General features: G+C 45.0%; 1 protein-coding gene across 1 annotated transcript in view; it reads left to right on the plus strand.

The window, feature by feature from the left end:
* Positions 1–4,420: 4,420 nt before the first annotated feature.
* Positions 4,421–22,508, plus strand: part of KCNA7 (potassium voltage-gated channel subfamily A member 7) — a 166,848-nt gene continuing 148,760 nt past the window's right edge. Inside the window, exon 1 of the mRNA XM_086930192.1 lies at positions 4,421–5,658. Coding sequence (XP_086786318.1) covers positions 5,011–5,658 — 648 coding nt within the window. The 5' untranslated portion in view covers positions 4,421–5,010. The remainder of the gene's footprint in view (positions 5,659–22,508) is intronic.

Raw genomic sequence — 22,508 nt, forward strand, 5'->3', positions numbered from 1 at the left:
CCCGCGAGGCACGGCGCTTGGTGGAGGTGCTACCCGGGAGCGGAGAGCGGGGGGATCCCTTAACCTCCCCCCCCGCACCCCTCCCCCTCCAACGACGAAAACCGCGGGCGCTTGGATCGGCGGAGCTGGTCCGTTCCCGCAGGCGAGATTGGACGCCTACAACGGAGGTGAGCCCAGGAGTCAAAAGCGGAGGAAGGGACCGCTTGGGGGGAGGCCTTGCGCCAGTGGCCTACCGGTCCGGTGCATACCCCCGAATTCCCATTAGTGCCACCCGCATCGACGGAGGTGCCCTCTCCCCACCCCCCATACACACATTCCCGCCTGTGGAACGGCCGGTGGGGAGGACACACGAGACACGGGGGCAGGCGACAGACTACGGGAGGCACCAGCAGCGGAGGCTGACCCCGCCAGGGACGACACTAGCAAGGAATCGGGGCCACGCAGGGAAGGGAGAGCAGAACGATCACGAGAGCGGCAGGGGGTGAGACTCCGGACATTGCCCCCCCTCCCCCTACGTGACAAGGCACACAGCCGAACGGGGAAGAAGGCCCTGAAGCAGCAGTGGGGATACTAGGAACTGGAAGAAGAGATAGTGCCCCCCCACCCCCCCCCCTGCACCAGGGGTCATTGTGAGAGGACAAGCGCTACACGGGAGAGGGCCGGACCATATTCACGAACCGGGCGGAAGGAGAAGGGATGAGATAGCCACCTCAGCCAACCCTGACCTCAAGGGCCACACGGAGATAGACCACTTGCAAACGCACAACACGCCCCTGCTGGCAGAGACCCGCCTGGGATAGCTCCAAGGGACGGGCTTCGGAGCGACTGAAGACTGAGCACAGGGAAGAAAGACACCTGGATACGACGAGGGGGGTGGCAGGATCGCCCCACCCGGAACCCTGAGGTGGGTGCAGAACCAGACAAGCCCGATACTGTGCGTGCAGAGTGACAGTGAGTGCGGAGTGACAGTGAGTGCGGAGTGACAGTGAGTGCAGAGTGACAGTGAGTGCAGAGTGCGTGCAGAGTGACAGTGAGTGCAGAGTGAGTGCAGAGTGACAGTGAGTGCAGAGTGAGTGCAGAGTGACAGTGAGTGCAGAGTGACAGTGAGTGCAGAGTGCGTGCAGAGTGACAGTGAGTGCAGAGTGACAGTGAGTGCAGAGTGACAGTGAGTGCAGAGTGACAGTGAGTGCAGAGTGACAGTGAGTGCACAGTGAGTGCAGAGTGACAGTGAGTGCAGAGTGACAGTGAGTGCAGAGTGACAGTGAGTGCAGAGTGACAGTGAGTGCAGAGTGACAGTGAGTGCAGAGTGCGTGCAGAGACAGTGAGTGCAGAGTGACAGTGAGTGCAGAGTGACAGTGAGTGCAGAGTGACAGTGAGTGCAGAGTGCGTGCAGAGTGACAGTGCGTGCAGAGTGACAGTGCGTGCAGAGTGACAGTGAGTGCAGAGTGACAGTGAGTGCAGAGTGACAGTGAGTGCAGAGTGACAGTGAGTGCAGAGTGACAGTGAGTGCAGAGTGACAGTGAGTGCAGAGTGACAGTGAGTGCAGAGTGCAAGTGCGTGCAGAGTGACAGTGCGTGCAGAGTGACAGTGCGTGCAGAGTGACAGTGAGTGCAGAGTGACAGTGAGTGCAGGGTGACAGTGAGTGCAGAGTGACAGTGAGTGCAGAGTGACAGTGAGTGCAGAGTGACAGTGAGTGCAGAGTGACAGTGAGTGCAGAGTGACAGTGAGTGCAGAGTGACAGTGAGTGCAGAGTGACAGTGAGTGCAGAGTGACAGTGAGTGCAGAGTGACAGTGAGTGCAGAGTGACAGTGAGTGCAGAGTGACAGTGAGTGCAGAGTGACAGTGAGTGCAGAGTGAGTGCAGAGTGACAGTGAGTGCAGAGTGACAGTGAGTGCAGAGTGACAGTGAGTGCAGAGTGACAGTGAGTGCAGAGTGACAGTGAGTGCAGAGTGACAGTGAGTGCAGAGTGACAGTGAGTGCAGAGGGACAGTGAGTGCAGAGGGACAGTGAGTGCAGAGGGACAGTGAGTGCAGAGGGACAGTGAGTGCAGAGTGACAGTGAGTACAGAGTGACAGTGAGTGCAGAGTGCGTGCAGAGTGACAGTGCGTGCAGAGTGACAGTGCGTGCAGAGTGACAGTGCGTGCAGAGTGACAGTGAGTGCAGAGTGACAGTGAGTGCAGAGTGACAGTGAGTGCAGAGTGACAGTGAGTGCAGAGTGACAGTGCGTGCAGAGTGACAGTGCGTGCAGAGTGACAGTGCGTGCAGAGTGACAGTGCGTGCAGAGTGACAGTGAGTGCAGAGTGCGTGCAGAGTGAGAGTGAGTGCAGAGTGAGTGCAGAGTGAGTGCAGAGTGAGTGCAGAGTGAGAGTGAGTGCAGAGTGAGAGTGAGTGCAGAGTGAGAGTGAGTGCAGAGTGAGAGTGAGTGCAGAGTGAGAGTGAGAGTGAGTGCAGAGTGAGAGTGAGTGCAGAGTGAGAGTGAGTGCAGAGTGAGAGTGAGTGCAGAGTGAGAGTGAGTGCAGAGTGAGAGTGAGTGCAGAGTGAGAGTGAGTGCAGAGTGAGAGTGAGTGCAGAGTGAGAGTGAGTGCAGAGTGAGAGTGAGAGTGAGTGCAGAGTGAGAGTGAGAGTGAGTGCAGGGTGAGAGTGAGTGCAGAGTGAGAGTGAGTGCAGAGTGAGAGTGAGTGCAGAGTGAGAGTGAGTGCAGAGTGAGAGTGAGTGCAGAGTGAGAGTGAGTGCAGAGTGAGTGCAGAGTGACAGTGAGTGCAGAGTGACAGTGAGTGCAGAGTGACAGTGAGTGCAGAGTGACAGTGAGTGCAGAGTGACAGTGAGTGCAGAGTGACAGTGAGTGCAGAGTGACAGTGAGTGCAGAGTGACAGTGAGTACAGTCACTCAGCACCACCACATTATCACTCAGAACCACCACAGCATCACTCAGAACCACCACAGCACCACTCAGCACCACCACAGCATCACTCAGCACCACCACAGCACCACCATAGCACCACCACTGCATCACTCAGCATCACCACAGCCCCATTCAGCACCACCACAGCATCACTCAGCGCCACCACAGCACAAATATGTTCTCAATGTTTCAAGCTTTATTACAAATGTCACAAAAAGATGTTAATATTTCACTTCTGTTCTTGGATTTTGTTACAATAAAATACACTGAACATAATCTTCACAAAAGTTATTTACAAAAGTTTAAGCTATTGCCATTATAAATTACAATCACTTTTATTAAGTATTAAAAAAAATTAAAAGCCATTGTTATTTGTAATATCAATACATCTAAGTCACGTAAATACAAATGTTGCATGACAAATGCTATAGGTGTCACATTTGCGAAAGTTATAACTATTGGCATTGTAAATGACAAAGCTATTAATTTAGCTATTTTCAAAACCAACACATAAATGAACATTTGGTGAATTTCCATTAAAATATTTGACTTTTTTACTAAGATAGTATTATACTGTTTTATGCAAACAAAATTTAGATACTGCATAAATAACTTTAATAAAACATATTTTATATAAAGCTTTTTATGTAAAAAAAAAAACTATAGCATAAAGCAAAAAACAATTGCCATTTACAATGCTAATAGCTCAAACTTAAATAATGCGAGACCTATTGCATTGCAAATGCTTGTTTTAATTGATATATATATGTGTGTGTGTGTATATGTATGTATATGTCTGACTAATCTGTGGCAGTAACTCGAGGTTGGATCAGTGCAACAGGAGAAATAACAGTCACAGCAGGACGCTGTAAATGAGGTGAGCCTTGCGTTCGCAAGAACAGAGCTACATTCTGTATGGCGCTGTCCTCGGAGACCGGTGCAAGAGGCGGGAATAGACCGAACCCCCGGGCTGCAGGCAGGTTTTTGTGGTACAATGAGGCCTGCAGGGTTTCGTGGAGTGGAAACATGTGGATCTAACAATTCCCTCCACCCTCTCCCAGCACAGCGGCCGCTTGGTCCTTCATTTTCAGAGAGGGATAGCCCCGAACAGCTGGAGGTATCCCCTGTCCCAGACGTGGTGCGAAAATAGCCCGAGAGGAAGGGAGAGAGGCCTCTGTAAGATGCCGGGCCGGTGTTTGAAGACGGCAGGTGTCGGATGAGGAAGGCACGCGCAGCGTCACCCACCTCCACCTGTCCGCGCGCTCGTGGACCCTGGCTCTTCAACTTGTCACAGCGCATTGTGCGCGTGGAGGGTAGAGTTGCTGCGCAGCACCCTATCAGGGGTGCTGGCGCCCTCCGCACCCCCACCCTAGGGCCCAGGGTGTCGTCTCTCTGGCTCGCGGTTATTTTTAGAGGTTGTGCACTGCAGGCCTTTGGGGCAGTACTGGCCAGCGGCCTTTCCTGAGTTATGGACAGTGGAATACGGGAGGGGGCGAGGGAGGGAGGAAAGGAGCCGAGCTGGAGCAGCAGATGAGTATTTTTATTTTTGCATGGAACTGTGAGCCGGTGCACTTCGGAGAACCTGACACCTTGACACCCATGAGGCCATTCGACGGCAGAAGAGCCCGGACACTGCACTAGGAACGGGGGGCTCCACGGGAGCTCAAGCAGGGCCAGAAAAGGGGGGGGGAAAGACTCTCTAAAAGCAGAACGAGAATGTTGGTTGGATAGAGGGCGAAAAGAGTTGAACATGGAGAAAAAGACCTGCTATCACGAATGGACCCACCTTCAACGTGAGGGCACAGCCGAGAGCAGAGGGCAGAGCTGAGCAAAAGGAATGCCGAATGCAAGGAAAGACGACTCCGGATAATACAAACTCAAAAAACTTACACAAAGAGTGCCTAAGTCAAGTGTGGAGAGAAGTCAAGAAGAACAAGCAGCGACGTGGTGGTTGGTAGTTGAGGAGATTGTGGCGGGAGTATTTGTGGACATCAAACAGGATTGCTCAGGGTAGAGGGCAAGATAATCCTGCAAACCTGGAAAGAAGACTATGACCAGGCTGTTGTGACTGTACTGAGACTTGTGAGTCTGCTGCACTATTGTCTGCCATGGACAACTGCACCAGTGGGATGGAGTTGGTGGAGAGCCCCCCGCTGCTGCCAGAGGTGGTTGAGGACTGCCCCCTGATATTATCTGAGAAGGCAGTGGAAGAAGAGGATGAGGAGAAAAAATATGAGTTGTGCCACATAAAAAACTGCTGTGAGAGGGTGGTAATAAATGTGTCAGGTTTGAAATTCGAGACCCAAGTGAGAACCCTGGGGCGCTATCCTGACACCCTCCTAGGGGACCCCCGGAGACGAATCCGCTTCTTTGACCCAATGAGGAATGAGTACTTCTTCGACAGGAACCGGCCCTGTTTCGACTCCATCCTGTACTACTACCAGTCTGGGGGTCGTCTTAGGCGGCCTGCCAACGTGCCCTTGGATGTCTTCATTGAAGAGCTGAAGTTCTACCAGCTAGGAGACGAAGTCCTCACAAAGTTCCGTGAAGACGAGGGCTTTGCCAAAGAAGAAGTGCGGCTGCTCCCCGAGAATGAGTTTATGAAGCAAGTGTGGTTACTTTTTGAGCACCCGGATAGCTCTTCTGCCGCTCGTATCATAGCTATCATCTCCGTCATGGTGATCCTCATCTCCATCGTCATCTTCTGTCTGGAGACGCTGCCAGACTTCAGGGACGAACGAGACCTCTCTTTGCCGGTATGTCCTCTGTCTCATCCTTATCATCATAAGAAACAATAGTGTAGTAGATAATGAAATAAGAACAAAGGAGAAGAGGTTTAGGCGAATGTTCCTAACAATGGAGAAGTTGGTTTTGGAGTGGATTCTATTGTGCACTGGTTGGTGGCTCACCACTTCAATGTTCAATGTGAAAACAAACACTGCAAAGACATCTTTTGTAAAATGACATACTCCAAAACCTAGATTACCAAACTCAAGACCTTACAAACATAAAGCTCTCTACAAAGCATTCGACTTGTATTAAATTCTTACTCTCAGTCAGGCTCTTTTCCCGCATATTTTAGGTTTGGTGTAATTTAGTACTTTCACGCCAGCCCTACCAAATCTAAAGGAACATGCTTAATACTGGGGTAAGGCGCAGGGCTAAACTTTAGTAGTGGGGTATTTACGTGACGTCAAGGTTATGGTAGTCTATATTTTGGAGTCTATAGTTTTTCAAAATATGTTTTTGCAGTTCTTTATGAAACATGGAACATGGTTTGTAAAATAGATTTCAAAATAGGCTGATGAAATCTAAACTTTACAAAAATATCTTCCTACAATAGTTTGCACCATTTAATTCTTCAATTAATCCAAACCCACTTTATTAGGATAGGGTTAATTTACTATTTTAACTTGATAGAAGGTTTAAATGCAGATCGACATTTTTGAAATAAGATATTTATGTTGAGTCCAGATTTTGATAGTCTGTGTTTTGGAGTCTACATTTTTGCTAAATATTTTTTGTAGTCTTTTTTTACATACTAGCGTCATACCTGACATTTTTTAACGTATTTAGTTTGTTGGTGTCAAAATCCCGAAATGTAGAAGGAACATGGGAACCCTTTCCTACCTCATCATTTGTAATTCTGTAATCTACCAAAACCCACTGAACCTTCTAGTTTGTGAATAGCTGTATAATCAGTGCCCGTCTCGGGTACAGTTCCACTGGAGATTGAAAGGCTAGTTCATGCAAGACAGCAGCGTAATTGTCTAAACTCTTCTAGAGATGGTCACTTGAAGATGGCAAAATAAGAAAGTGTATATGTTTGTGGGCAGCCAGATGGGTGTCGAGAGCTTTGCGGTAAATGCTTCTTCAGAAAGGCTTTCTAATTTTGTTGAGGTTTAATCCCAATCTTACAGTCCTCAATATTATTCAGACTTGAGCGATAAGTCTTCCTACAAATGTCTAGTCACATTGACCAACAGCTCTATGCCTTGTCTTCCTTGCCATAATAGTCCAACTTAATTAACTCAGGGACGTAAAGCTGTCTCAGTGGAAAGTCGTGTGAACCTAGTGCTTACGCATGCACACCTAGTGATGAAAATATGAGGCCATGTCGGATTACATTAGCGCTGTCTGCATGAAGGCAAACCACTGAAAGAGCGAGGCAAGGTGTACAGCAATCTCAGCAATCTAGAGTCATTGGCTCAAAGGAGTAATATTGATCACGTTTGAAAATTGGAATTTTGCTGTTGATGACTTACTCTCCTCTGGAACTGACATACTCCCCCAGATAGGTTTTCATTACCACAGGGACTGATGAATCCTGTTCTCTATTGCTGCAGTCTCAAGGTGGTGCACAAGATCTTTCGGACTCGGGTTTCCCTGACGGCACGGCTTGAGTTTTTTCAAAGTCACGGGTACTCTATTTACAGAAAGGCGCAAACTCAGGCACTTAGTACAGCATGGTCTGGTGTGCCCGAGGGTCTACATGCAGGAATTGCCTCTGTGAGTCCTGAACCTTGTGGGCCACATTATGAACAGTGATGCATCGCTGGGCAATAACAGGGATGCATGACTTTTCATAGCACCATCATTACGACACCATGGATGCGCCATAATAACAATACAATACAGGTAAGTCAGGAATTCTGACGGATCTGGTGGTGCAAAAATAAAGCATTGCTGGAGTGTGTCGTAAAACTGATGCAACTCCAGCAATATCATAACCCATGTTCAAGTCCTATTTGAAAAGACCTGCGTCAAACCTAACGCCTGCTTGAAGCAAGCGTAAGGATTTTGACGCAGTCAAGTCGTAGAAGTGACGTGGTGAAATCTCATCAATTTCACTGTGCCACTTCTACAAGCCTTTTTTACGGGGGAACGCCCATCCTGCATACATTATACCTGACGCAGGTATAATGTAGCTCAGGCCTTTACATAGTGACGCATCTGCCTAGATATGTCACTTTGTAAATAGGGCGCAGTGCGGTGTATTGATTACGTCGCTGCAGCGCCACAAAAAAGTGACACAACTGTGATGCAAACCCTTCATAAAGATGGGCCTCAGTATGGAACAGCTCCTCAACTTTGGGTCTCAAAAGCAACTTTGTCATTTTAGCTTTACGTTTTTGTTCTTCCACTTTTCGGATGTTACAACCTCACCATTACCAGATTCTGTAAGTTATACAGTTATGTTATTATTATGTGAATGGCACCAAAACCCTTAGATATGAAAGAGCTAAAGACTGCAATTGTGGGCAGAGAAAATAGCCTTAATTTTAAGCATGCAGTATTCCACTTCTGAACATACTGCAATTCCTCCTCTTCTAATGGTGAACCGATTCTTTCATTTCTAAAGATGGAAAAATTCTGTTAATTTCTGAAGATTCTGTTAGTTATTTATTCTCATGATGAGGCACACGTTATGCTTCCAAAGAAGATGAAAGTCAGCAACTTACGGAGAAGCAACCTGTGAAGATGGAGAGAACGCGTCACGTCAAAAGGTCAACCGTCCTTCCACTTTTGAAGAATTGTGGCGGTGCCCAGATGCACTTTTGCTGAGGCAACAATCTGACACTTCCAAAGATTCTGCTAGACCTCACCTCTGAAAATGTTGTTAGCACTTATCTTCAGAAGATACAACAGTTGTGCAACTTATTAACTTTCTGCAAGCATTCTACTTCTCAAGAAGCTGCACGACTTCCACTATTAGAGATGCGGCAAGCTCTTCATTTTAGAAGATGCTGCAGGTTCAAAACATCTGAAGTTGCTAGAAAGAGTTCTTTTTCTGAAAAATCTACCTGACTTCCAATTTTGAATATACTAAAAGCCCTTTACTTCTCAAGATACAACAGGTCTGCTCCTTCTGAAGATACAACAGTGTTATCACTTCTAAAGGTGCTGCAAGCCCTCCACCTCTGAAGAAACAATAACTCTGTAAAGGAGAAGAAGAGGTCGGAGGAACCTGAGGCGTCAGACCAAGGGGAATTGATAACTAGGAGCAAGAGCCTCACACACCCAAATAGGTGTAATGCTGATTCATCGGGAAGCTCCTTGTTGGGCCTGCACTGCAATGCCCAACTCGCCCTGCACTGCAATGCCCAACGCGCCCTGAGTTCTTCTGTTTTTTGCCGATGTGAAGAGTGCGGTGCAGTGTTGAGTGTAATAAAGTGAGTAGATGTGAGATTAAAATTAACTAACGGATATCCTAAAGTCAGTTTAATATGTGAGTTCCCTTGACATTGATAAAAGCAATGAGAGGCTAGATATGGATACAATAGTCCACACTAGCTCTATAAGTGATAATTGAAAGAGGATCTACTTGTTTCTTGCCTATTTAATATCAAACTGATCACAGCAATTCCTCAGTACCAATCTACTCAAGGTTGGGTCGGTAGAGGGTGCAAAATGTTTAAACCGTATTCAACAGCAATACTATACCCCAACTATGAATGGCAGAGAAACAACGCTTGATGGTGTCGGACCACGGTTTGCCAAGAGCGTGATTTGTGAACGACCTACCTGAATCTCTGCCACCTCGGAAGACCTCTATTGTGGCAGATATCCGGGTAGGTAATTAACAAATCGCGCTCTCGACAAACTGTGGTTTAAAACGATCAAGCATTTTTTCTCTGCCATTCATAGTTGGTGTATACTATTTGCCCACATATGGTACATTTTAACCCTGAAGGTATATTATATACACTTGTGATTGCTGTTGGGTACAGTTTAAATATTTTTCTCCCTCTTCCGACCCAACTTTAAGTAGATTAGGACCTTGGTCCTGATGAATTGCTGTCATCAGTTTGATCGGGTCTGGTGGCTATGTGGACTGATGCATCCACTGCAAGGGCCTGTGTTCAATCACATGGTCACAGGTTCAATTCCCAGCAGGGCCACTCAGCCTTTCATCCATCTGAGGTCAATAAAATTAGTACCATTGAGTATGGTAACAATAAACATGGTATTCAGCGCCAAGATGCCTTAGGGTGAACATGTGCTTTACGAATGCACATGTTATGTTATATTGAATAGGCACGAAACATTTCGACCTTCTTCTAATTATCACTTATAAAGCTAGTGTGGACCATTGTATCAATATCTATCCACTCATTGCTTTTAACAATATCAAGGGAACTCATATTAAACTGCCTTTTGGGTATGCCTTAGTTAATTTTAATCTCACATCTACTCACCTTAGCACACTCAACACTGCACCTCACTCTTCACAGTGGCAAAAATAAAAGAACTCCAGCAAAGAGCACCCCTGCAGGGCCTGTTGGGCATTGCAGTGACGGTCCAACGAGGAGCTGCAAAATGATGAAGCATGACGCTCATTTGGGTATGTGAGGGCTCTTGCAGAATCAGATCCCCTGATCTGATGCCTTAGGTTCCGCCGGCCGCTTCTTCTCCTGTTAGGAACTCCATACCCAATGATTTACATAGCCTGTTGCGGGGTCTGTATGCTGGACCTTCATCGCCCCTTGCCCCCCCCCTTGTAGACTCCAAAACAATAACTCAGTCACGTCCCCAAATCCCCACATCTGAAGGTAACATTCATCCTTCACGTCTGAAAGGGATAGACATTATATAAATATATATAAGAAGATACTTTATGAATTCCTCTTTGAAAAGGTGCTGCGAGTCCTCCACTTTTGAAAGCACTGCAAGTCATCCACTTTTGAATGTGCTGCAAGTCCTCCAGTTCTGAACAACCTTCCACTTCTAACAGCGATCAAGTGATTTACAAATAGGCTGCACACACACAACTGTAGTTGGGTTACAAATTTTCCACTTCAAACACACCACAGAGCCTCTGCTACCTACGTCCTTTATTGGTCGATCCAATTATTCTACATTTGGAAGTTCCAGGATTCTTCACTTCACTATGGGTTATTCACGCTAGGACATATTGGATTTTCTATTTTTAGAACTCTCAAAATCTGACTCATTGCTCTTCCCTATCTTGGCACCATGATTCCTTTATTTGCAGGAACATTTTAGGCTAGTACCAATCCTCCAGTTTTTCATTGCCACCAATGCTCAATGATGAGGGCCCTTAAGGAGGCCTTTCACTTTCAGGACACCAATGGTTTTTTGATTTCCAGGATGCCCTGTGCTGTTAGTTTCCCTGACACTGTGGATTCTTCACATGCAGGATACTATACTAGGCTTCACGTACAGTGAACTGGAGGTTCTTCCCTTCCAGGATGCCAAGGATATTTCAGTCCAAGGACAGTGAGGATCCTTAGTTTTCAGGATGCTGGGAGTCATCTACTACTTTTATACTGGATATTCTTTCTTCTAGGACAATGATGGTGTTTTTTTAACAAGGACAGTGTAGATCTATAACTTCCAGTACATCATAGGGTCTTCACTTCAAGACACCATGACTGCTTCACTTCCAGGGAGGTGTGGGTTCTTCTTTTCCTAAGTGCCAAAGCATCTTTACGAACAAAATGGCAGAGTTTCCAGCCTTTCACAGGGCGATGAATTCTTCTTTTCAGGGGATCAGAGGTTCTTAATCTGCAGGAGACTGGAAGGCCTTACTCAACAGTGCACATAGTGCTCTTCAGTTTCAGGAGGATTGAGGTGAATCACCTGATGTCAAGATATCAGTGGCCCGTCACATCCAGGACACTGTATGATCTTCAGCTCTAGTATATTGTGGATCCTTCGCTTCTAGAACATCAATGGTTCTTCACTTCCAAGATGGTACTTCACTTTCAGGGTGCTATTTGGTGCAAGAAGTTGTTTAATTTTAGTGGGTCATAGTCAGTCGCAAAAACTTTATTTGGACAATTGCAGCCATAAAAGTAAAGATAATAAAAAATATATTCCATAAATAAATAGGGCAGCATTTCAAGGTTCAAGACACATCCAGGGATACTACAGTTAGTTTCAATAGAGACACTACATAGGGTACGTACCAATGATAAGATGCATAAAACATATATAAAAAGGGCCAATGGGTATCAGACTAAAGATTAGCATTTTTAAAAAAGTTTAAAAAATGAGGTCAGATCCTAACATACAAATATATTAAGGGTGGAGTAGTTATGTTGAACCATATTTGTTTCTAACTCCCAGCAAAAGGCGGACAAAATTTCCCACTGCCATGCAAATATTCTCATTCTTCAGCCTTTGCAATCGCTCAAAAGCCTCCTATGGAAGTTCGTATTAAAAGAGTTAAAAATAGGGCCCAGAAATCGCTTCCTAGCATGAGTATACAGAGTGCAAAATACAATAATTCCAGAGTGTCAGAGGTTCTTCGCTTCCTAGTACACAAGAAGTCCCCCATTTTAAGAGAACATTCTTCACTATCAGCACATTAGAGCAGTGGTTCTTAACCTGTGGTCTAGGGACCCCTTGTGGTCAAAAAGGCCTTTAAAGGGGGTCCGCAGATTTTTTACAACATTAAATAATTTTAAAATTAATACATTAAGTTTGATAAAATGTATACAGGTAAATAGGCAATATTTAAAATTGTAAAACTTTTCCAAATGTTATTGTGAATAAAATAAATATTCCAATATTTGAGCATTTCTTTGGTGTACACACATTTTTTTTTATTTTTGTGTATTGTTTTGAGGTTCAAATCATAGAAATTTCTTAGACTTGGCGGCCCCGGTTTCCGATAATGACTCAGTGGGGGTCCCCAGATTCCACCAATGATTCAGTGGGGGCCCACAGCAGTCAAAAGGTTAAGAACCCCTGCACTAGAGGGTCTTTACTTAAAGGACACCTGAGGTTGTTCACCACCATGTTGTCAAGGATTCTGTTGTTCTCGAATTCTATGAGTCCTTCATCTTCAGGGTCCCAGAGGTGCTTCGTTTTCAGGTCTATGGAGGAACTTCACACCCAGAACACCTTAGATTCCTCACTTCTAGAAACCCAGTGGTTTTTCACTTCCAAGATGCAATGGTCCGTCGCTTCAACAGTGCTAGAGGTTTTTCAGTTCCTAGACATCTTGGGTACTTTAATTCCAGATTGCTGGAGGATCTTTAGTTCCTCAATACTGGAAACACTTCGCTTCGACGATGTCAGAGGCCCTACCATTCCAGGATGCCATGATCCTTGGCTTTCAAATTGCCAGTTATAGTCCTCATCCCAGATGCTCCATTTCCAGGCTGTGAGCCTGACTCCCAGCCCATAGACGACTATTCTTTTTGCAGTGTATTACAGATTTTACATTGAAAGAACAAGAAATTAAGTTAGACCGTCCTCCAAGTCCTTGGCAAATGTAGCTAAGTGTAATAACTAAATTGTAGTCTACAGAAAATGTATCAAACATTAATATATAATAGTGGAAATTATAAAAACATGTTAACAGCCCTTGTAGGGAAACGATGAGTGAAGCAGATGTGGTGATAGGAGATAAAACTGTAGTGAGGTATACATTATAGCTACAGAAGGAGGACACATGTGTTAAACAAGCTCCAGTCATAACAATCTTATGTGAGTGATTTACAACATACACTTTTAAGTATCTTCCAAAAACATTATCCAAAACGGCAGTTTACTAAGCAGTTGATAAGAGATCTTTTCTAGAGCGGCCTAGGTGGTCACATTGTTGACCCAGTTATCAATAGATAGTTTATGTGAGTCTGTACCTGTTCCATGTGCTCCTCACTACTGAGGGTGAATCATAAGCGGTAGATTCTCTTTAAAGAGTGTGCCTACTGACGGACCTACAGGATTAGGTGTAAGTCAAATCTTTATGTCCTAAATTGTCCCAGCATCTCTTGGGCCAAAGTATTAAATGTTAGGCAAATTTTGGGGCCTGAGCATGTCTCAGCGACTGTTTGATTATAATAGAGTGACATCTAGATGTCATAAAAAGGGCCAATCATTCCTGGGCCACAGTAATAGATATGAGTCCAATCTAGATGTTTCAATAAGTCATAGTAACTCTTTGGCCACAGTATTAGCTGATTGTTCCAGTTAGATGTCCCAACAAGTCTCAGCATGTCTTGAGCCTTAGCAGTAGGTGTGAATCTAATCTGGGTGGCCCAATAAGTTTCATCGGCTCTTAGGAAACAGTATCAGATCGGCGTCCTAAATAGGACTCTCAACATGTGTCTGCCAACATATGCCAGTGTCTGTGGGGCTGAAGATTTAGATTAGAGTCCGATCTAGTTGTCCCAACAAGTCTCAGCATGGCATGGGCTTTAGTATTAGGAGTGACACCAATGTAGGTGGCCCCACAAGTCTTGAAATCTCTTGAGGCACATTAGAACATTGGAATGTGGAGCACTCTATTGAATACAATGGAGTGCTCTGTGCTTCTACAGGCCGGTGAAGGCCCACAGAGCAACATTCCAATGTTGCTTGATCAAAGGCCTCTAGGAGCCCGAGGGGATTAAATCCCCTCGGGCTCCGAGAGGCCTTCGTTTTATTTGTTCGAACATTCTGCCCTCTAGTGGCAGAATGTTCTATTAGCCTTATAGCCCTTCGTAGCAAGGCTATGCCAACTATTAAAGTCCCGCTCCCTTGTTAAAGCTGGAGCGGGCCTATAATAGCTGGTATAGCCCGCTACAGCGGTCTATAAGGCTATATTAGAACTATAAAATGTTGAGCACTCTATTGCAGACAATGGAGTGCTCTGGGCTTTTATGGGCCGGTAGAAGCCCGCAGAAAAACATTCTAACGTTATTTTTCATTCACAGCTGTTGGTGTGCACAAAGGCCTCTCGAGGCCTGGGGGGATTTCAATCCCCTCGGGCTCCCAGAAGCCTTTGTTTTTTTACCATGAACTCCGCTTGTCCATCTGTAATGAAAGAGCAGAGTGGCAAAAGAGGGCGAATTCTATGACTTGATGGGCTGGGGGACATAAAGTACCATTTTATATTGGGTACCATGTATTTCCACCTACAACCCAACCCCTTTAGTCCTATGCTCAATGAGAATTCCCAAGAGTGAAACACTTGTGATGGGAAACAGGACAGAAAACTACTACTTATCAAATACAAAAGTGTTCTTTTGGGAATGACAAAAGCCACACAGATAGCTCAGATGGCACTTTACCGATGACTTCAATAATGAGTCCCCTCTCTACAAGGCCGTTAACATGGCCTATGATCTCGCTCAAGAAACCAGCATGTATGAGGCAGAGGATGAAATGACTCGAGGCTGATCTGCTCTCTGGGTATCCTCAAAATGCTTAGGAACATCTTTAAGCGGCTGCCTCTTGATTCGTGGAAAACCATCACTTAAGTGTTTATCACAAGAAGATTAGACTACGGCAACACTATGTTGGTATTGCTGCCCACCTCACCAAGAGGCTGCAGGTTCTACAGTACCCAATCCTACTTCCATCACAAGCCATGTAAGTAAACCTCACTGGCTTCCTGTGCACAAGCATGCGCTTCATAAACTTCTCTGTCACAGGATTCTCTGACCTCAGCAACAAAATCCACTCTCATGTCCCTTCCAGACATCTTCTAGCGTCCAACCTGCTTGCCCACACACCCCACACCTACCACTCCACTGTTTTGACTCCTCCTTTTGCCTTTTTGGGCCTCCTGACCATCCTTTCTTCACTGCGCCAGGATACCTTTTTTGGGTGATAAGTACATGCTGCAAATAACGTTAACTTAACACCTGCCCTCATTTAAGACGTTTGTGACACTCTCGAAATCAACATTTGCATGCACCTATACAAGACTTGTACAAGAAACACAAATACCCTCATCCCCATTCTACTCAACTCAGTGCTTAGAAACTACCAGCAGCAACAAACGGTACAACTCATGCTCCTTAGCTCACACACTGCAGTCATCCACGAACCTGCCATGTCGTAGCGGCTGCTACAGAGGAGAAATGGTGAGGTGGTTGGCGGTGTTAAAAAAGAAAAGGGGGAATACATTTAAAAAATAACACTTAACTTCCCGGCGGCGGCTCTCCTTCATCCTCTTCGTCTACGACGCACGCAGGAACAGGAAGCACCCAGGCTCCCTCCCCTAAGCCAATCACAACGCTGCAGCGTTGTTATTGGTCTGAGTGCCATAGTCTGGCGCTCAGACGGGGACTTGGAGGCTTTACATGTTCCTCACCAGGCTGTGTAATGCAGCCTGGTGGGGAACATGCAAAGAGCACATGGCTGTTTGGCCAGCGCAAGACGGTTGGCCAAACAGTCATGCACACTTTATAGCATGCTCTCCACTCCTCCCCCTGCTCTGGGGCCTGCAGAGCCAGTCCTGCACACACATTTACAGTGCACCACAATAGTGAGACACTGTTATTATCATTTTATTTTTCTTGTGGGGTAACACTTCTCTGGCCTAGCGGAGGAGCTTCCACTGTTGACATAGCTGACATCATTACACATCCCAACCTAGGTCCACTCTTCATCATAGAGACATGGTTCACACTCACCTTCACAAACATCATGAATGTACTAATCACCTGGGGCTACAACTTTCAGTAGGTAAAATGTACTTATAAGACATTTGGAGGACCTGGGGTCATTAAAAAATCTACCTGATCCTACAATTTTAATGAACCAACAACACTCACATTTGGAATCCGGAGTGAGGCAGGGGAGGCCACGTATTGGTGGCATTTTGAAAAAACAGATTGTTTGTGATACATACAAATCGGATGTTTCAGGAGTTGATGCAAAGAGCAGTACAGTATTCTTTTCACGCATTTCCCCTTACGCCACAGGAGCAGTGTGGCTTGGAACTATCGCCACACTTAAAATATGATGAAGTGAATTTGTTCAGCTGTGAACAAGTCGCATGTACAAGCATACTGAGGCGACAAAACACGTGTTGGCTTGGGAACTGTTCACTTATTGAAAACACGAAGATGTATTAAAAAGGAAAAAAGAAAAGAGGAGAACATATGGAATGATTTCTTAAAACTAAGCATGGAACTACAAATATTGGCGGTTAATAATGACCTCAGATATTCAAAACCTTCTTTATAAGTACAAGGGAGAATATCCCTCAGAATAGGTTTAATAAAACGGGCCCTTGGAACTTTATAGAGTGAACAAAAAAACATAAAGTGCATTGTGCTCTGCTGGGCTACGTTGTTACATGGACAAGGGGGAAGTCTCTCACACCATCCCCCTTGTTTCGGAAAAGCCACAAGAAAGTGCAGTGCATTTAAACAGAATCTCGTCATTAAAAAAGACTCCATAAAAAATGCGCTGGGATGCACACTAACCCCGGTTTTCTCCTCCCTCACCACGGCTTTCATAACCGCGCATCTCCCTACACAACAAGACAGAGACCTCCTAGACCTACTTCTGACTGCAGCCGTCAAACTGGTCCTGGCCAACTGGAAGGATACCGCTAAGACATCATATACATGCTGGTTTAACTTGGTGACAGACCTCAGAGGCGCAGATAGCACTGCCCTGCAAAACTCACCCTGGAAACAACCATCTAGGGGGATGTGGAAGTCACTGGACATTTTCCTCGAATCATACGACCCACCCTGAACTCACCCGGGCTCTCATAGGCGTAGCAGCTCCCCCACTTCCTGACTCCATCCCATACTTGGCTCAGAGCGAATAATCACTTCTTGCACCTTATTTCTCTCTTCTTCTATTCTTTTCCTACACTATCCTATCTCTAATTTACCCCGGATGGACAATACACAGGGCTCCATATGGACAAGCTCAAGAAAGCACCATGCAATGTTCGTAGCACCAACTAAGATCCTTGTACTGCTTGCAAAGCCATGTAACGTCCACCTGGAACTCTCAATGACAAAGCAAATGTACCTAATTTGTGAAATATTTATAAAATATCTTGAAAAAAAAATGCCAATAGGTCTGAGCAGTAAAAGACAAATAGAATTGTTGTTTTAAAGCTACATATTCAGTTGTATTACTATCTTGTCTAGACAAGCTTAAAACAGTATAATATGCATTCTTAATAACCATTTTCTTGTTGGCTTGAATATACTCTGGGGTTTTCATAAAAATTCCCAAGGCCTATTTTATAAAACTTTTCCTTGACATAGCATAACCATGGAACCGCCATTGCATTGTCAAGGTTCATACAGTCTCCTAAAACACCTCCTGAAAATAACAGGTCTTCGAAGGTCCAGATATTCCCCCATAAAAACAATGGAGAAATATGGATTCTGTCACTCACATATTCTAAGCCCACCTCGCCTTAGTCAATCACTCTTCTCCCCTGTATCTTCTACTCTCAGCATCCTGCTTGGCCTCCTCTGATCTCAGCTGCAGATGCTCAAGAATCTTCCCCAAAATGAATACCTGTGCCTCTGTCCAGCACACCAACCCACATCCCTCTGATACTTCAACCTAGCCAGTGACTTGAGCACAAAGTTCATGGGGACAATAAGCAGCACATTAGCAAATCTCCCCACTTCAAAGGTAACATTTCTGACTTCGACATGGCCACCTCACACTATTTCACTCTAACCCCCTACTAATGACTGGACTAACCATTTTGTCTCCCTTCTCTATTCTCCATGACACACCAATACTCAAGGTCAACCAAAATTAGAAAAACAAACATTCAGCACCATCCAGAACTTCTCTGTAGACATCCCCCAAGAAGGACTCATCAACCTGTTGAACACCTACATTTCCACATCAAATTTCACAATACTCATCAGCACATACAACCCTGCTTGGAAAAACATGTGAAGTGACACACCACTGAAAACACAACCCCTCAAGCCCAAACCTTCAGCTCTGTGGTAAGAGCTGAATATGCAGACAATTAAGGATACCGAAAAGAACCAATGACCCCGACAACCTCGTCCATTGGAAAGAAGTCCAGATGGTGGATTTTGATAGGTCCTCAGATGAACCATTGACTTACTGCTTCTAACAAACTGGGAGACAACACCTATTATATACTAAATTCCTGGACAGGGTATATTCTACTTTTCAGCTTCTATTCCAGTTTGCTCTCCGTACACTCTATTCTGCGCTGGAAGTGGACATGAAAGAACAGATTTATTATTACATTTCGCACAGGCATGTAGAGAAATTATGTGTACTGGGTAGGAGTGTTTAATGAGATCACTAAAAAGAGTGAATTATCATTAGCTCTGCCAATGTAAGTGGCTCTATAAGGATACATCTAGGAGGTTCCAAAGACACCAGCACATTCACAGCCTTGGCATTAATTTTGGTGTAAAGGTAGATAGCAACATACTGGGGGAAAGAACCAATGCTACCGTTAATCGTTGGATTCATGATCTGATATTTTGTAATACCAACACGGATCTGTATTTCTTGCTGATACCACCCAAATCAAACCACATAGATACAACTTACTCAACGCCCTCGAGGCCACCAACTCCAAAGGTGACACTCTGCCATCACGCATTGTAAAATGCCTCTGCTGAAATGTCCTCATGTCCTCCTCAACATCATCAACTCCTCCATCAGCCATGGAATATTTCGGGACCTCCTCAAGACATAAAACAGATACTTCCCCAGCTGAAATATCCTATTCTGGAACAAGGCAACATCGCTCTGCAACTACTGCTTCTGCACTATTAGTTATACGATCAGTGAGAAATCAGCCTATATTCAATTTTGGGATCAGATCAAGAAAATTTACCTGCAATGGGACAACTAATCTGGAGCACTGATACTGCTATCCTTCAGATAATCAACAATGCCGTCCTTGTCAACAATCAAAATGTCGCTTGCCTTCTGATCCTTCTTGACCTCTCTGCAGTCTTCGACACATGACCCATAAGGAGTTATCCACAACCTCAAAACACACCTTGGTTTCTGTGGCAGAAACCTGCAATAGTTTACCTCGTTACATACCAACTGTCCTCCACTCATCCATGGGAACCTCAAGATCTGAGTAGCTCCTCATCTCCTGCGGAGTATTGTGAGGTTTTCGTCTTCCTCTTTATTATCAACTTTTACATGAAACCTCTTGATTTATACTCACCAACAATAGCAACCACCAGATACATTAATATGATGACAAGACATAATTCTGCCTCACATTTTCAGATTACGGCATTCTGTGACTCGAAACCAGCCTTGATATAATTCAGAACTGAATTTCAAGCACCTACCAAAAGTTCTAACGAGTACCTAAAAACTCCTCCCATTATCCAGCCACTAGACTGTCCGATATGAACTTTGATGACTTCATCGCCGGCTGACAACCAATACTAGATCATTTTATTTCGCCGTCATCATCAATATCTCCTAATAATACTGTTCCTAGAAAACCATGACAGCATGTTATGCACTCCTGAAAAAAGTGTCACCTTTCTTATCCAAAACTGACATCAGTAAAACTCTCCCACATGGATGTGGGCCATTATCTTTTGGAGTGCCCCCCCCCCTCCCCCCTACACCAATCTGCACCAATGAAAGCCATCCTGCATGAACAATACCACCTCATACCGGGAAGGTAAATTAACCGCCTCAGATGGACAGAACCAAACCTAGGCCCAGGGCATTATCCTAGTGGTGATGAAGAAAAACAAGAAGGAAAAGTCGAGAAAGCAAGCATTTTCCATCTGCACATACAGGATATGGAACAATAGCCCCATTAACTGCAGAATGATGCCTACCCCCTGAAATACAGAAAGGAATTGATAAAGATCTCCTCAAACAGCACTACCTCTTCAAATAATATGAAACTTCATATACCCTACCTTTCTTGTAAACAATCCTGAATGATATTGTAGGGCTCACTCGCACTGTGGTCCACTCTTCTACAGTTTGGTTCTTGCGTCACAAATACCACAAGAAATACTTACATTCACACATGTATGGTTACCTGATTACTAAATAAATGCAGCACTCTCTCCCTATTATAATCACTACCAGGATGGTGCTTATCCGTGTCATTATTTAATCTCAGTGGAGACTGTGGGTTCAAAGGCCGTTTGTGGTAACCCAGTCAAAACCACATCAAACCCACATTTAAATCTTAGAGGGCTTGTATGGTTAGTACAAGAAATGAGAGAAAACATCAAAATACGATTATATGATTTACTCTCTTAAAGAACAAGATTTTGCTGGAACATTTTTATAGCCTCATGTTGCTCAGAAAGGGGTCATTATAGATTTCATCCTGAGTGCCTAATTGGGACTGGGGCAATCCAACTCCAGAGATGACTATGAGTTTGTGGATAACGTGCTCCAAGAAGCCCTGTACATGCTTACGTACCAGTCTCATTGCACATATGCCAGCAACCACTGGAACTGTCAAACTTCTCCTTCAGGTGCACCAACAGCAAATTCTTGGAATTTTTAGGTCCTTATCAGAATTCCATTTCGGGACATACAACAGTGTCTGCAAAGATCGGGATTGTTCCAGGGCTGTGTTATGATGCGTGCCGCTCCTCCCAACTGCAACATACCCCCCAATTTAGTCAATGCTCTGCTTCTGTTTGCTGTCATTATGGGGTCCCTTGCCCAGTGCAATGGTTGGGTAATTCTAGAGATCTTGTGGTCTCAAAAGGAGGCCATGAGCACACTGGTTTCTACTTTTAAGTATGCCTCCCTCATACACCATGCCTAGGGCCACCCCTAGCCTATAGACCAGGTCGAATAAGTGTTGTTAGACATTCCTGGCGGAACGTTTGGGTTTCCCACAATAGGAGTGAAGTGCAATATTGGTGGAGGTTAATAATCATCCCTGAAGTTTATGTGTAGATGGTGGGAGCCAAATAAGAGTAGTTAAAGGGACCTCACATGTCTCCAAGTCAACGGAACACCAAAGTTTTGCAACAAGTTAAGAAAACCAAGTCAAGGCTCGAGCCAGTTGGGCCATTACTATATATCTATATATATCTGGAGCACCAACTTCCCTACCCAGTGAGAACTTTGCCACAAGGACCTCGCCAAACTGGGTGATTTGTCATTCCATAGCATATCTTTTTCTGTATGCCTCAGATTACCTTAGGAGAAAAAACAGAGGGCAGTGTTCTTGCAATGTACAAGACTCTTAGGTGGAAATTCATTTTAACCCTATTAATCAGTATATTTATTTATTTATATGTTTTGTAGAGCACCTGAATCACCCCCAAAGGGGTATCTCTGCGCTGTGGACATGCAACAGTAGGCTGAAGGAGGGAATAAATTAGAACAAAACTATTTTTTGAGGAGACTTCTAAATTGAAGGGGGTCAGGGCATTGTCTCAGATGGGTGAGGAGCTGGTTCCAATAGAGAGGAGCAAGGTGAAAGAAAGCTTTCCCACCCATCCTTGATTTCTTAAACCAAGGAACCATGAGAAGGGATTTGGTACCTGAGCGAAGAGACCTTGTAAAGATATAATGTTTAAGTTTCTTTGCAACATAATTGGGGCCTTTGCCAAACACGGCCTTATGAATGCATACCGGGAGCCAGTGAAGCTGCTGAAGAAGAGGAAGGGAAGCTGTTCTGGGTAAAGCATTCGAGACAAGGAGCATCACGGTGTTCTGGACTACCTGCAATCTGCACAGCGAGGACTCATTAGCTGAGACCAGGAGAGCGTTACAGTAGTCTAGTCGGCTTAGTACCAATGCCTGAATGAGGGTTTTGCGTGTGGATTCCGGGAGGAAAGGTGAAGGCTCGCCGTAGCAGACTAAGCACATGGAAACAGGAGCCGGCAGTATAGGCTACATGTGTTTTTCATGGTCAGTG

The sequence above is a fragment of the Lissotriton vulgaris genome, chromosome 7 (genome assembly GCF_964263255.1).
Source record: "Lissotriton vulgaris chromosome 7, aLisVul1.2, whole genome shotgun sequence".
In the NCBI taxonomy this organism is placed as follows: domain Eukaryota; kingdom Metazoa; phylum Chordata; class Amphibia; order Caudata; family Salamandridae; genus Lissotriton; species Lissotriton vulgaris.